This window comes from Mustelus asterias, chromosome 15 (genome assembly GCF_964213995.1).
Source record: "Mustelus asterias chromosome 15, sMusAst1.hap1.1, whole genome shotgun sequence".
Classification (NCBI taxonomy): Eukaryota; Metazoa; Chordata; class Chondrichthyes; order Carcharhiniformes; family Triakidae; genus Mustelus; species Mustelus asterias.
Window position 1 is genome coordinate 31,038,771 of NC_135815.1, and position 14,028 is coordinate 31,052,798.

Genomic DNA, 14,028 nt, shown 5'->3' on the forward strand with positions numbered 1-14,028 from the left:
ATTATTCAAAACTACGGAAAAATGTGACTCATAACCCAAGTGATGGCAAATGTAAACCTCAGCCTTGTCTGACAGTCAAATTCCCAGTGTTCAAAGTTAACTCTTAGCCAGTACTGAACCCTGTGAAGTATTTCCTGATGTGGAGATGCCGGCGTTGGATTGGGCACAGGAATACTCAGTGTAAAACTGTACAACCACCTCCCTACTGAAGAACAGAAAAAATGTAGACAGCAATGAGGGTCAAGAACAATTTAAACATTGTACGAATAAACACTGAATATATCCCTTGATTGAACACACTATTAGTAATTAAACTTGAGTGTTAAACTAACCATCCACTCCGTTGTGCTGGCTGTAGTTTTGCTTTCCTAGAATTGTTGGAGAGCCATGGTTTTGAATTGCAAATAGTTGTTTTGGTGACTGACTGGAGTTCCCTGAAGTGAGGCTTGGCACCCTTCTTAACACCTTTGGTTTTACAGCGGGATGCACTTCTGTGTATTGGAAAAAAAGGTTATGTGCAATTAGACAATTGAGAAAGTGGAAGAAAAAGCAGGTCAGAAATGTTGATGACGACTTCAATTAATATCTTGGCTATTGATGGAAAGTTTTAAATAATGTAACAAATAAACACTGCTCCTTGTAATTCCCATAAGGACATAAGAAATAGGAGCTGGAGTACAAACTTCAAGCTTGTTCTGCTATTCAATAAGGATCATTGAATCATAGAAGCCCTACAGTGCAGAAGAAGCCATTCAGCTCATGCACTGACTCTTCGACGGAGTACCTTACCAAGGACCCAATGGCTAATCCCCCTAACCTACACATCTTGGGACACTAAGGGATAATTTAGCATGGCCAATCCACCTAATCAGCACATCTTTGGACTGTGGGAGCAACCGGAGGAAACACGCAGATGTTAAGCCTCTCAGTTGCAGTCCGGTAATAAAAGATGATGCAAGTCCAGCTTCTTCACAAACTCACTTTATTCTCTTTTACAACTCCACATACACACACCCAATACCCAGTGCCACCTGCAACCCCTTTATATATCCCGGCACATCTTTGCACTGTGGGAGGAAACCCAGTAAGGATCATGGACTGATATTCTGTCTCCAATCCATGTTTCCACCCTATACCCGTTTCCCTTGATGTCCTTTAGTATTTAAAAATTTATGCATCTGTGGAATATACTCAACAACTGACCATTCACAACTCCCTATAATGGAGAATTCCAAAGATTCACAATCCTCTGAGTAAAGACATTTCTGCTTTTCTCAATACTAATTGTCCACCCCCTTACTGTGACACCACGTCCCCAAATTTGAGAATCTCCAGAAGAAACAGCCTCTCTGCACCAAGCCCTCTAAGAATCTGTTAAGTTTCAATGAGATGAAATCTATTTTTTTCTGAGCTCCATAGGGATATACTTCAAAGCGTATAGGAGTTCTTTTTGATCTCCTTGCTGAATATTTATCTGTGTGCACTAACCTGATGCAGCTTACAAAGTATTGCATTGTTGTGTTCAAATCACTAAATTATTTTTTCAGATCAGTTTGTGTCAAAGTACATTCTTGCTTGTATCAATCATTAAATAAGTGCTGTTTCAATGTTAAAGCATTTCTATCAACAATTAACAGTATGTATATTGTAATATTGGGACATCTCTTATCTATCTACTGCTGAGCTTTGGAGCATGTACATGCCTACTCCTCTGACACCTTTGTACATCTCATTTCACTCAATCTCAGCCTTCACATTAACTCTCCCACTCAAATCACAGATCAACCATAAACCTTGACAGCTCTGAGGTTTCTATCTAGGGCAAAGCAATTTATGGCATTTCCACATTTCTCTTAACCTCTGCAGCACCACACCTCCTTCAACCTTTCTGCAATCACCATGTGGAAACAAAACTAGCATCCAGCTCCTGTTCCAACATCTTCTCAAGTTCCCAATTTCCAATCTTGTCAAGGATCGGCTTGACTTAGCTGGTAGCACTACTGTCCAAGTTCGTAGGCTTTATTTGCATTGCAGACTTGAACATGTAATTCAGTGCCACTCTTATCTATCCAGTAATAGCCAGAAGCTCATCTGCAATAGCTTCTCTTCCTACTCCTGCACTATTACCACTGATGTCCCCCAAGGATCTATCCTTACCTCCCGCCACCATCACCCCTCCTATTTCTTATCTATATGCTAATATGTAGTCTCAATTTTCACAGGTACATTGACAAAACCTCACCATCACCTCCCTTGACTCCTCCACAGGCTCTAAATAATCAGACTACTTGATCGATATCTGGATGAGCAGAAACTTCCCCCAATTACTTACTGAGAGATCAAAGCCACTGTCTTTAGTCCCCCCACTACAAATTCCACTCTCTGGCTACCAACTCCATCACTCTCCCTGGCCCCAAGATTTGACCCCAAGGTCAACTTCTGACCATATATCTGCCCCATCGCTAAGAATACCTTTTTTCACCTCCTTAATATTGCTCAACTCAGCCCTGCCTCAGTTCACCTGCCGCCACATGTAAAATTTTAATAATTCTACTATTGTTTAGGGTTTATTGCTGGCTTGTAACATCTACTGATCTTATTCTTCAATCACATTTTAAATTAAATAGTTCAGTTTGAATTTCTGTTCAGTGAGATAATAGACAGTCAAGGCAGCTGGAGAACAGGATGGCAGTTGTTATTTTTTGAAAAACTACTCTTAAATTGAGAGAACCTTGAGTTTGTACAGCTATGTGCTGTTTTAACTGCCCCTAATGCGCGTGACAAAGATCTCAGTTTACATGGTTTAAACAGGAATACTTAAATATCAATCGATGATATCCCGGAACACATCACAGATAGCTTATCTCCATATTTTTACAAGTTTCTATGGAGCTTCTGCTACAATTGTAGTTTTTAAAAGTTTATTTTATTAATGTCATAAGTTGGCTTACATTAACACTGCAATGAAGTACCTGCGAAAATCCCCTAGTCGCCACACTCCGGTGCCTGTTCAAGTACACGGAGGGAGAATTTAGCATGGCCAATGCACCTAACCAGCACATCTTTTGGACTGTGGGAGGAAACCCACGCAGACACGGGGTGAACGTGCAGAACAGTGATCGAAGCCAGGAATCGAACCCGGGTCCCTGGCGCTGTGAGGCAGCAGTGCTAACCACTGTGTCACTGCCTCCAGTTCATCCTAGAGTTAGTTTCTTGAAAATTATGGTGTTGTATCAAAATTATACTTAATTAAAATCACTCTGTAGATTTATCAATTATATATTAAACATTTCTAAATGATTGTTTTGTGTGTTGATGGGGTTGGGGGGGGGGGTGCAGAGCTAATGGCCATTCAACACAGCAGTGGTATCCCAAAACGTAACAAAAATGAAAATTCAGATGTCGAAATGTTAATAGCTCCAAAATCACATTGCGCTATTATTTTCACACTTGCATATCTTATTTGTGGGAATCACCTGTCACATTTGATTTAATTTAACCCTCATTTAGATTTATTTGATGGTATATACATTATCGTTCTACCTAGATTCCTCGATACTTCAATTAGAATTTCTGAAACGGAAGTCGAATTAAGCAGCAGACCATTACGAAGACTTCAGCACCCACCAAGATACTTGATAACGCTTGTCAGAGGCTTCCTCAAGGGAGCTTTGATATTTAGTGGTCTTTTTACTTCCTCTGGAAATCTCATTGTACCTGAGGATGAAAGAGGAGACATCTCATGTACATGCATCGGCTGCTGCAAACCTAGATGGTTAGACAGTACTCTTCAAGTGGAACTTTTTCTTTGAATATTCTGTCCATTCTCCAAACATATACGATACTTAAATTCACAGAATATGAAACTCCCATGCAAAATATTTTGAGTCAAATGGAAGACTTAATTCAACAGGAATTCTGAAATATACCAAACACTCAGAAGCGCATCCTACAAGCAGCAGGTTAATGTATTCAGATTAATAATCTTTGTATCACCGGTTATCCATTCAATTGAGCTTTACACAAATGGGGAGGCGGTGGCCTGGTGGTATTATCGCTGGACTATTAATCCAGAAACTCAACAAATGCTTGAGGCTCCACGCTACGGCAGATGGTGGAATTTGAATTTAGTAAAAAATATTTGGAATTAAGAATCTACTGATGACTATGAAACCATGGTCGATTGTCAAAAAAATCCATCTGGTTCACTAATGTCCTTTAGGGAAGGAAATCTGCCGTTCTTACCTGGTCTGGCCTACATGTGACTCCAGAATCACAGCAATGTGGTTGACTCTCATCTGCCCTCAGGCAACTAGGAATGGGCAATAAATACTGGCCAGCCAGTGGCACCCCATGTCCCACGAATGAATAACAAAAAAATTGCAGACTAAAATGATAAGCTGTTGTTGCCTTGAGTTTAACCAATGATCATTAAATTATCAAGACAATAAAAGCTGTATAGTTCTGAAATGTTTGGAATACTGTTCGGACAATGAATGTTTAGTCAATTGGTTTCCTGTGGCAATATCTTCACCAAAATTTCATCTCCCCAATTCTCCAATCCATGCACACAATAAAGCTAGACTCCACATAAAGCTCTCAAATTTAACCTGCATATGCATGATTATCATTGCTGTGACAAATAGTAGCTAGGGAGGAGAGTAGGTATGGAAGGAAAGACTTCTTTTTAAATTTCTGGATTATCCAGCTTTGAATTACCTGCCCTGAGCAGGTTTCATGGGCTCTTTTATGCTTCAGTTGACTTCAACTACAGGTACAAAGAGATTAACTGACATAAGATCCCATGAAACCTATATCTAAGAATAGTTGCTGGTTCTGCCAGTGCTTTGGCCAACATTCATCGCTTGACCGATATCACTGAAATTAAAATGTCAGCCTAGATTATGTGCATCTGTGTTGGGGATTAAGCTCTTAATCTTCTGACCTTGAGGCAAGGGTGCATCCACTGAGCCAAGTTAGCACTTAAAAAGCGTTTAGATGTAATAAAGAACCTCAGCATCAATGTCTGCAGGATTACTTTGATCTTGCGCAAATATTATAGTCGTGTGTTTCCTAATTTTTTAAACCAATTTCTTTTCCAGACCAACGTATCTTAGCTTCCTGTAGTTTTTAGTTTAATTAAAAATCATTCAGATGGAGCTTCACAAAACTTTACTGAAAGCCTAAGTAAACTACATTATAAGAAGTGCTGCTACCAACTTTAGCTTTAATACCCTAAATTATCCCTGGGGAGTTTGTCAGGTGAGATCTTCTGTCAAATTCATGCTGGCTGTTTAATTTAGCACTATAATTATAGCAAATACCAGTACAAACCTGCTCTCGTGTGTCTTAATGCTTCTACGCACTGTCGACTTTCTTTCTATCCAGCAGTTTCTTAAACAGTATGCTGCAGAATCCCAGGACTGTTACAGTGCAGAAGGCCATTTGGTCCATTGTGTATGCATCAGCTCTCCAAAAGAGCAATTCACCTAGTGTCATTCCCCTGCCTTCTCCCCGTAACACTGCACATTCTTCCTTTTCCAGTAACTGCCTAATTCCTTTTTGAATGCCTCGATCGTGCTGGAGGCAGGTTCAATCTCAGGCACTGCATTCCAGACCCCAACCACTCACTGCATGAAAAAGGTTTTGCTCGTGTCGCTTTTGCTTCTTTTGCCAATTACTTTAAATTTGTCCCCTTTCAATCCTTTCAGGAGTGGGAACAGTTTCGTCCTATCTACTCTGTCCAGATCCCACATGATTTTGAACACCTCTTTCAAACCTCCTTTTAGCCTTCTCTATTCTGGGGAAAACAGTCTCAACTTCTTCATAATTGAAGATTTCATCGCTGGAACCATTTGCGTGCATCTTCCCTCCACTCCCTCCAGCACCTTCACACGTTTCTGAAAATGCAGCACCCAGAACTAGACATAATACTCCAGCTGAGGCTGAACCAGTATCTTATACAAGTTCAACGTTGCCTCCTTGCTCCTGTACTCTATGTTCCTATTAATAAAGGATAGGACAGTGTATTCTTTATTAACCGCTTTCTCAATCTGTCCTGCCAGATTCCATGACTCATACACATATATTTCCCCGTCCCTCTGATCATGCGCCCCCTTTAGAATTGAATCTTTTATTTTATATTGTTTTTCCTTCCCAAGTCAATCACTTCACATTTCCAGCATTGAACTTCATGTCATGCAGTTGCCCATTCCATCAACTTGTCCATGTCCTTTTGAAGTTCTATGCTATTCTCCTCACATTTCACGATGCTTCCAAGTTTTGCAACATCCACATATTTTGAAATTGCATCTTGTACACCAGGGTTATTAATATATTTCAGGAAGACCAAGGCTCTCAACACTGACTCTTGGGAATTCCACGACAAAGATTCCTCCAGTTCAAAAAAAATCCCTAACTACCACTCTATGTTTCCAGTCAATTCCATATCCATGTTGCTACTTCCCTCTTTGCTCCATGAGCTATAACTTTGCGCACAAGTCTGCTGTGTGGCACTGTACCAAATGCCTTAAGTCCATGTACACCACATCAATAGAACTGCCCTCATCAACTCTCTCTGTTACCTCTTCAAAAAACTCAGCAAGTTAGTCAAATACAATTTTCCCTTAACAAATCCATGCTGGCTTTTCTTACTTACCTCGCATTTGTCCAAATGACTATTAATTTTGTCTTTGTTTCCAGAAGTTTCCCTACCAGCAAAGTTAAACTAACTGACCTGTATTTGTTGAGCTTATCTTTACATCTTTATTCAACAAGGGTGCAACATTTGCAATTCTTCAGTCTTCTGAAACCACCCGAGTTTAAAGAAGGCTTGAAAATTACGGACAGTGACTCAGCAATTTCCACTGTCACTTCTCTCAGTACCCTTGGATGTATCTCACCCGGTCCTGATGCTTTATCATCTTTAAGTAGAGACAGCCTGTCCAAAACCTCCTCTTTATCAATTTTAAATCCTTCTTGTGTATTAATTACCTCCTCTTTCACTGTGGCACGTGTAGTATCTTCTTCTTTGGTAATGACAGATGCAAAGTATTCATTTAGAACCTCAACAATGCCCCTGTTTCAATGCGCAAATCCCTTTTTTGGTCCCTGAATGGCCCCAATCCTCCTTTTACCACCCTTTTACCATGTGCCTAAATAAGACCTTGGGTTTCTCTTTTATTTTAGCTGTGAGTCTCTTTTCATACTGCCGCTTTGCTCCTCTTATTTGCTTTTTCACTTCCTCTAACAATCTTCGATATTCAGCCTGGTTCTTCATTGTATCATTCGCCTGGCGGCACGGTAGCGCAGTGGTTAGCACTGCTGCTTCACAGCTCCAGGGTCCTGGGTTCGATTCCCGGCTCGGGTCACTGTCTGTGTGGAGTTTGCACATTCTCCTCGTGTCTGCGTGGGTTTCCTCCGGGTGCTCCGGTTTCCTCCCACAGTCCAAAGATGTGCGGGTTAGGTTGATTGGCCAGGTTAAAAAAAAAATTGCCCCTTAGAATCCTGAGATACGTAGGTTAGAGGTCTTAGCGGGTAAACATGTGGGGGTAGGGCCTGGGTGGGATTGTGGTCGGTGCAGACTCAATGGGCCGAATGGCCTCCTTCTGCACTGTAGGGTTTCTATGATTCTATAAGCATACTTTTTGTTCATCTTAGTCTCTATCTCTCATCGTCCAAGGAGCTTCTGGATCTGTTTATTCAACATTTTCCTTTCAAGGGAATATACCTTGATTGTGCATTTCATTGTGCATCTCTTGTTAGTACTTTTCCTGCCAACATTTGATTTCAAATTATTCGGCCCCAATCCATTCTTACTCCATTGAAGTTGGTTTACCCGAGTTAATTATTCTTAGACTATTCTTTGTCTTTTTCCAAAGCCAGCCTAAACCTTATGATGCAACGGTCAGTGTCCCCTAAATATTCCCCTACTTATATTAATTGGAAGTTATTCAGAGATTACTACTTTTGAGGTCCGGCTTGCTAATTTCCCACCTAGTTCCCTAAGTTCTGACAGCAATACTATAATCCTCTTTCTGCCTATGTTGTTCATACCAATGTGTACCATGACTGCTACCTTATCACCTCACCCGATAGTTGTTCATTGACATACTTGATTATGACACAAGGGAGACGTCATATCATCCTGGAATCACTTCTGCACTCACAGAAATACCTGCCTATTCCCCTAACTACTGAATCATCTATCACTATGCTCTTCTAGTCTTGCTTGTGTATCTCTGCACACTCTGTGCCATGGACGTGGCTCTGGCTGCACTCCCGTTCATAATTCAGAACTGAATACTGGTTGGAGAGTGGGTTGCACTTAGTGGACTCTTGCACTATCCGCCAGTTTCTAATTGGACTGCCTGGAGTTCACCCATTCCCTCTCTCCTTGCAAACTCTTAAGCTGCAGGGTAACCACACCTATAACTGTGCTATTCACAAAACTCTCAACCTCATGGGAAGTGTCCTGGAGTTCCCACATATCACAGGATGTGCACTTGAGAAGCTAGCGCAGCTCTCCAATTCCTTTATCCGTTAGTTAGTAAGCTCGCTACTGCTAATAAATCTTACTGCAGTTAATAAACCTTTATCAGCACCAGTAACCTTCATACTATTAATAAACCTTACCAATACTATTAAACCTAAATAAAACTAATAAATCCGAATGCTCAAGATAACATCACTGGTAGTAGTAAACCTTACTTTAAAAAGAGAAGACTCAGCCGGTTATACTATCATTGAGATAAGATAAATAGGAAATACTCACCAACCAATCACCCACCTGCTTCCCAATAATCTCACACCGCAATTTTTCTATCTGAACGTGGACTCCAACCCACAGGTAGGCTCCTGATGGTGGCTGATAACCACTTTCTGCTCTCACTGCTCCCTGCTGCTCACCATGTGAAAGCTCGCTCTCTCCACATTGTTTTAAGCACCGCTCTGCTCTCACTGTTTCCTAACAGTCACCAAGGGGAAAGGAAAAGCAGCAGCAATATTCACTCATCAGTCAACGCATGGCTTTCCAATGATGTTGACATTTGTTTATTTTCCCTCACTTCAGTGACGCTGACCTGTTTCACTCTCCTGGTCTCTGCACAGCAATGCTGACCTGCTTCACACTCCTCCCGGTCTGCTTCACAGTGACACTGATCTGCTTCACACTCCTCCCGGTCTGCTTCACAATGAAGCTGACCTGTTTCACACTCCTCCCGGTCTGCTTCACAGCGACACTGACCTGTTTCACACTCCTCCCAGTCTGCTTCACAGCGACACTGACCTGTTTCACACTCCTCCCGGTCTGCTTCATAGTGACACTGACCTGTTTCACACTCCTCCCGGTCTGCTTCACTGAGACACTGACCTGCTTCACACTCCTCCCGGTCTGCTTCACTGAGAAACTGACCTGTTTCACACTCCTCCCGGTCTGCTTCACAGTGACACTGACCTGCTTCACACTCCTCCCGGTCTGCTTCACTGAGACACTGACCTGCTTCACACTCCTCCCGGTCTGCTTCACAATGAAGCTGACCTGTTTCACACTCCTCCCAGTCTGCTTCACAGCGACACTGACCTGTTTCACACTCCTCCCGGTCTGCTTCACAATGAAGCTGACCTGTTTCACACTCCTCCCGGTCTGCTTCACTGTGACACTGACCTGCTTCACACTCCTCCCGGTCTGCTTCACTGTGACACTGACCTGCTTCACACTCCTCCCGGTCTGCTTCACTGTGACACTGACCTGTTTCAGACACCTCCGGTCTGCTTCACAATGAAGCTGACCTGCTTCACAATCCTCGCACTCTGTCACTCTATTTTGTTGTTCTTATTCTTATACAGGGGTGGAGTTGGCGGGGGGGGGGGGGGGGGGGGGGGGGGGCGGGGGGGGAGATGGTGGCATAGGGGTAATGTCACCGGTCTAGTAATAATCTGAAGTCATGAGTTCAAATCCCATCATGGTAGCTGGTGGAATTTAGATTCAATTATTAAATCTGGAATGGAAAGCTCGCCATGAAACCATCATCGATTCTCATAAAGACCCAACTGAATCACTAATATCCATTAGGGGAGGAAATCTGCAGCCCTCACCTGAGGCGATATTTTACGGCCCCGTCACAGCGAAGATGGGGTTTGAAAAATGCAGCGAGATGTTTGAAAATCCATCGACTTCGACGGGACTAAAAAAATCCCACTGGTGGGAGGGGGTGTAAAAGAGCCCCAATGGTCTGGCCTACATGTGACTCCAGACCCACAGCAATCTGAAGTGTTCAGCTCAAGGGCAATTACAGATGGACAACAGATGCTGGGTTTGCCTGAGGCACCCTCCTCCCATGAAAGAATAAAGCAAACAGAAGCTAACTCTTGGTCCAGGGTTATTTCATTTTTCATGCACGCTTTAAGTTAATAATAGAATCATAGAATCTCTACAGTGCGGATGGAGGCTACTCGGACCATCAAGTCTGCACTGACCACAATCCCACGCAGGCCCTATCCTCATAACCCCATGCATTTATCCTTGCTAGTCCCCCTGACACTAAGGAACAATTTAGCATGACCAATCCACCTCGCCCGCACATCTGCAAATTTGGCATGTCAGCTACGACTCTCAATAACTTTTACAGATGCACCATAGAAAGCATTCTTTCTGGTTGTATCACAGCTTGGTATGGGGCTCCTGCTCTGCCCAAGACCGCAAGAAACTACAAAAGGTCATGAATGTAGCCTAATCCATCACGCAAATCAGCCTCCCATCCATTGACTCTGCCTACACTGCCCGCTGCCTTGGCAAAGCAGCCAGCATAATTAAGGACCCCACGCACCCCAGACATACTCTCTTCCACCTTCTTCCGTCGAGAAAAAGATACAAAAGTCTGAGGTCACGTGTCACTCAAAAACAGCTTCTTCCCTGCTGCTGTCTGACTTTTGAATGGACTTACCTTGCATTAAGTTGATCTTTCTCTACACCCTAGCTATGATTGTAACACTACATTCTGCACTCTCTCCTTTCCTTCTCTATGAAAGGTATGTTTTGTCTGTATAGCGCACAGGGAACAATACTTTTCACTGTATGTTAATACATGCGACAATGATAAATCAAATCAAATCTTTGGAGTATGAGAGGAAACCGGAGCACCCGGAGGAAACCCACGTAGACACGGAGAGAATGTGCAAACTCCACACAGACAGCTACCCGAGTCCCTGGCACTGTGAGGCAGCAGTGCTAACCGCTGTGCCACGTTGCCGCCCACGGTCTTATTTCAACGATTTTCATACTTGTATTTCACCTACTTGTACACGCAATCAACATTTTTCTTTCTACTTTACAGGTTGTTAATCTGATCTAATTTATATAAAATCCAACTCCAAGCTAAGACCTAATTTGACATTCTCCGCAAAATCTATCAATTTTTAGAGCAACAGTAATTGAAGATCACACAGCCAAAGATGATTTATACTTTAGGTAGGCCACTTCTCTTTGGTGGACTCTGCATCAATTACTAAAAGATAAAATAAGATAAATCATCAGGAACAAAATCAAACTTCATAATTTCTGTTTAGTTCACAAAAATTACTGTGGGGGTCGTAAGGTACCCACCACAGGACTGCTACAATGAACTGTACATTCATTATTTCACCTAAGATTGTCAAAAGATGCAGCATTGCAGGCATTTCATCACATTAATGCTAACATACTTGATGTTGGTATTATTTAGCGGTTTTCTGATTTAATGCTTCTTCCATAACACTAACTGGACATAAATTATCCTCAAAAGCAGCAGTAAAAACTCCAATACATCTGTGCTCCTCTCCAATTCTGGCCTCATTAGTATCCCCGATTGTAATCGCTCGACCACAGGCAGCAGTGCCTTCAGCTGCCAAAGCCCGAAGCTCTGAAATTCCCTTCCTAAACCTTTCCCCCTACTTTAAGATGTTCCTGAAAACCCCTCTCTTTAATCATGCTTTTTTGGTCATCTGTCCTATTACCTGTGCTTCAAATTTTGTGAAATAAATGAAGGACTTTGGGAAGCTTTATCAAGTTAAAGGGACTAAATACAAATTGGTGGTTGCTAATTAAATGCCTCACTGTATGCCGAACAAACATTTCTCAATGTTTCCTTTTGTTGTTCTTTGTTTACATGTTACACATTTGAATAAGGCAATCAAGTGATGAAATGTTAAATCCATTGGAAGCAACAGCAGCGTTTGTGGATATGTGTGGGTTAAGTGATATGTTATGTCAAGTAATTTACTGCTCATATACCAGCACTGTCACAGCCTCAGATTTGCATGCAAAATTCAGTATCTGAGTAAGAAATTACATGACATAAGTATTGAAATTTAAGGGATTTGTTGTGCATTGCCCAACCAAACCACTTGCTCTATGTGCACAAGCGTTGGATGCGAAAAGTGAGGTTATGCTGCAACTGTACAGGACCTTGGTGAGACCGCATTTGGAATATTGCGTGCAGTTCTGGTCACCTCACTATAAGAAGGATGTGGAAGCGCTGGAAAGAGTGCAGAGGAGATTTACCAGGATGCTGCCTGGTTTGGAGTGTCGGTCTTATGAGGAAAGGTTGAGGGAGCTGGGGCTGTTCTCTCTGGAGCGGAGGAGATTGAGGGGAGACTTAATAGAGGTTTATAAAATGATGAAGGGGATAGATCGAGTGAACGTTCAAAGACTATTTCCTCGGGTGGATGGAGCTATTACAAGGGGGCATAACTATAGGGTTCATGGTGAGAGATATAGGAAGGATATCAGAGGTAGGTTCTTCACGCAGAGAGTGGTTGGGGTGTGGAATGGACTGCCTGCAGTGATAGTGGAGTCAGACACTTTAGGAACATTTAAGCGGTTATTGGATAGGCACATGGAGCACACCAGGATGGTAGGAAGTGGGATAGCTTGATCTTGGTTTCAGATGAAGGTCGGCACAACATCGTGGGCCGAAGGGCCTGTTCTGTGCTGTACTGTTCTATGTTCTATGCTACAATAGTTGATAACACTGACCCTGTGGTGCAGCAGAATTTTCTGTTGAATAGTTGAAACATACAGGTTTGGAAAGTGACATGTTTGACTTCATACCCATCTGTTCCAAGCTAATGGGACTCATTAATTCACCTTACTATCCCTTTGTTCGGGAAGGGAGCTTCTGACTGCTACCTAGTGATTCTTGCTGCGGGTATCAGGAAAAAAATGGGATCTCCTATGGTTAAGTTCAGCATCAATAAGAACCGTCAGCCAGCACAAAATAAGTACGGCTGATTGGATGGCTTACCAGGGGGGCATCTGTTATCAGTGGAACCAAATCCCAACAATGAGTAAGTATTTCTGGCAAAAGAAAATAATCTGATTTATGGTAAAACTGCTGCACTTCAGTCATGGCCAGATAACAGGTGACAAAGACTTGGCTGAAAAATAACAATGCGTACTGTTATTAACTTGCAATTCAGCCAGTAAACTGTAGAATGGAAAAGAGAACTCATGAATTGCAAATCATCACAAGTTACACTGCTCTGCCTTTAGCTTCACAAGAATAACATTTCACCCTTAACCTCCCCATGAGTTTCTTGGAATTGCTGCGATGCGTATCAACTCAGCACAGAAAGGTTAGTAATTAAAAGCATTGAGCACCTTTTTAAAAATAATTTGATAACTGTTAATGACTTCCTATTGACCTTGGTGGCCCAGAAACTGAACAATAATTCCATTGTGTGGTTAATGGTTGCTGCGGATTTGAAAATTTCAAATTTTGATTATTGTTTTACCTTTTCTGTCACTATCTTTTCCAGCCAATCTTTCTTTCTTGATATTTAATTCATCCACTTTAGTTTCACCCCTCCCCACCCTTCTCCTTTACTACTCAAGCCTTTTAGCTCATCTGTTAAGGGCTATTCATAAAGGTCCAGGATTATCTACTGTCACTAGTTTGCATTTACAGGGTAAAACATTTCTGAGTCAAGTCTAACAAATTGGGCATGCCACAAGATACACCAACTCCAACATATTTCATTTCTTTATAATAG

At 42.1% G+C, this 14,028-nt stretch overlaps 1 protein-coding gene across 2 annotated transcripts in view; it reads right to left on the reverse strand.

Moving 5' to 3' along the window:
• The window catches only part of mta3 (metastasis associated 1 family, member 3), a 233,063-nt gene that overhangs the window by 42,074 nt on the left and 176,961 nt on the right, over positions 1 to 14,028 (reverse strand). For both annotated transcript variants that reach the window (XM_078229698.1, XM_078229697.1), the window contains exons 15-16: positions 3,628 to 3,717; positions 333 to 491 (exon numbers count right to left, since the gene is read on the reverse strand). In XM_078229698.1, coding sequence (XP_078085824.1) covers positions 333 to 491; positions 3,628 to 3,717 — 249 coding nt within the window. The remainder of the gene's footprint in view (positions 1 to 332; positions 492 to 3,627; positions 3,718 to 14,028) is intronic.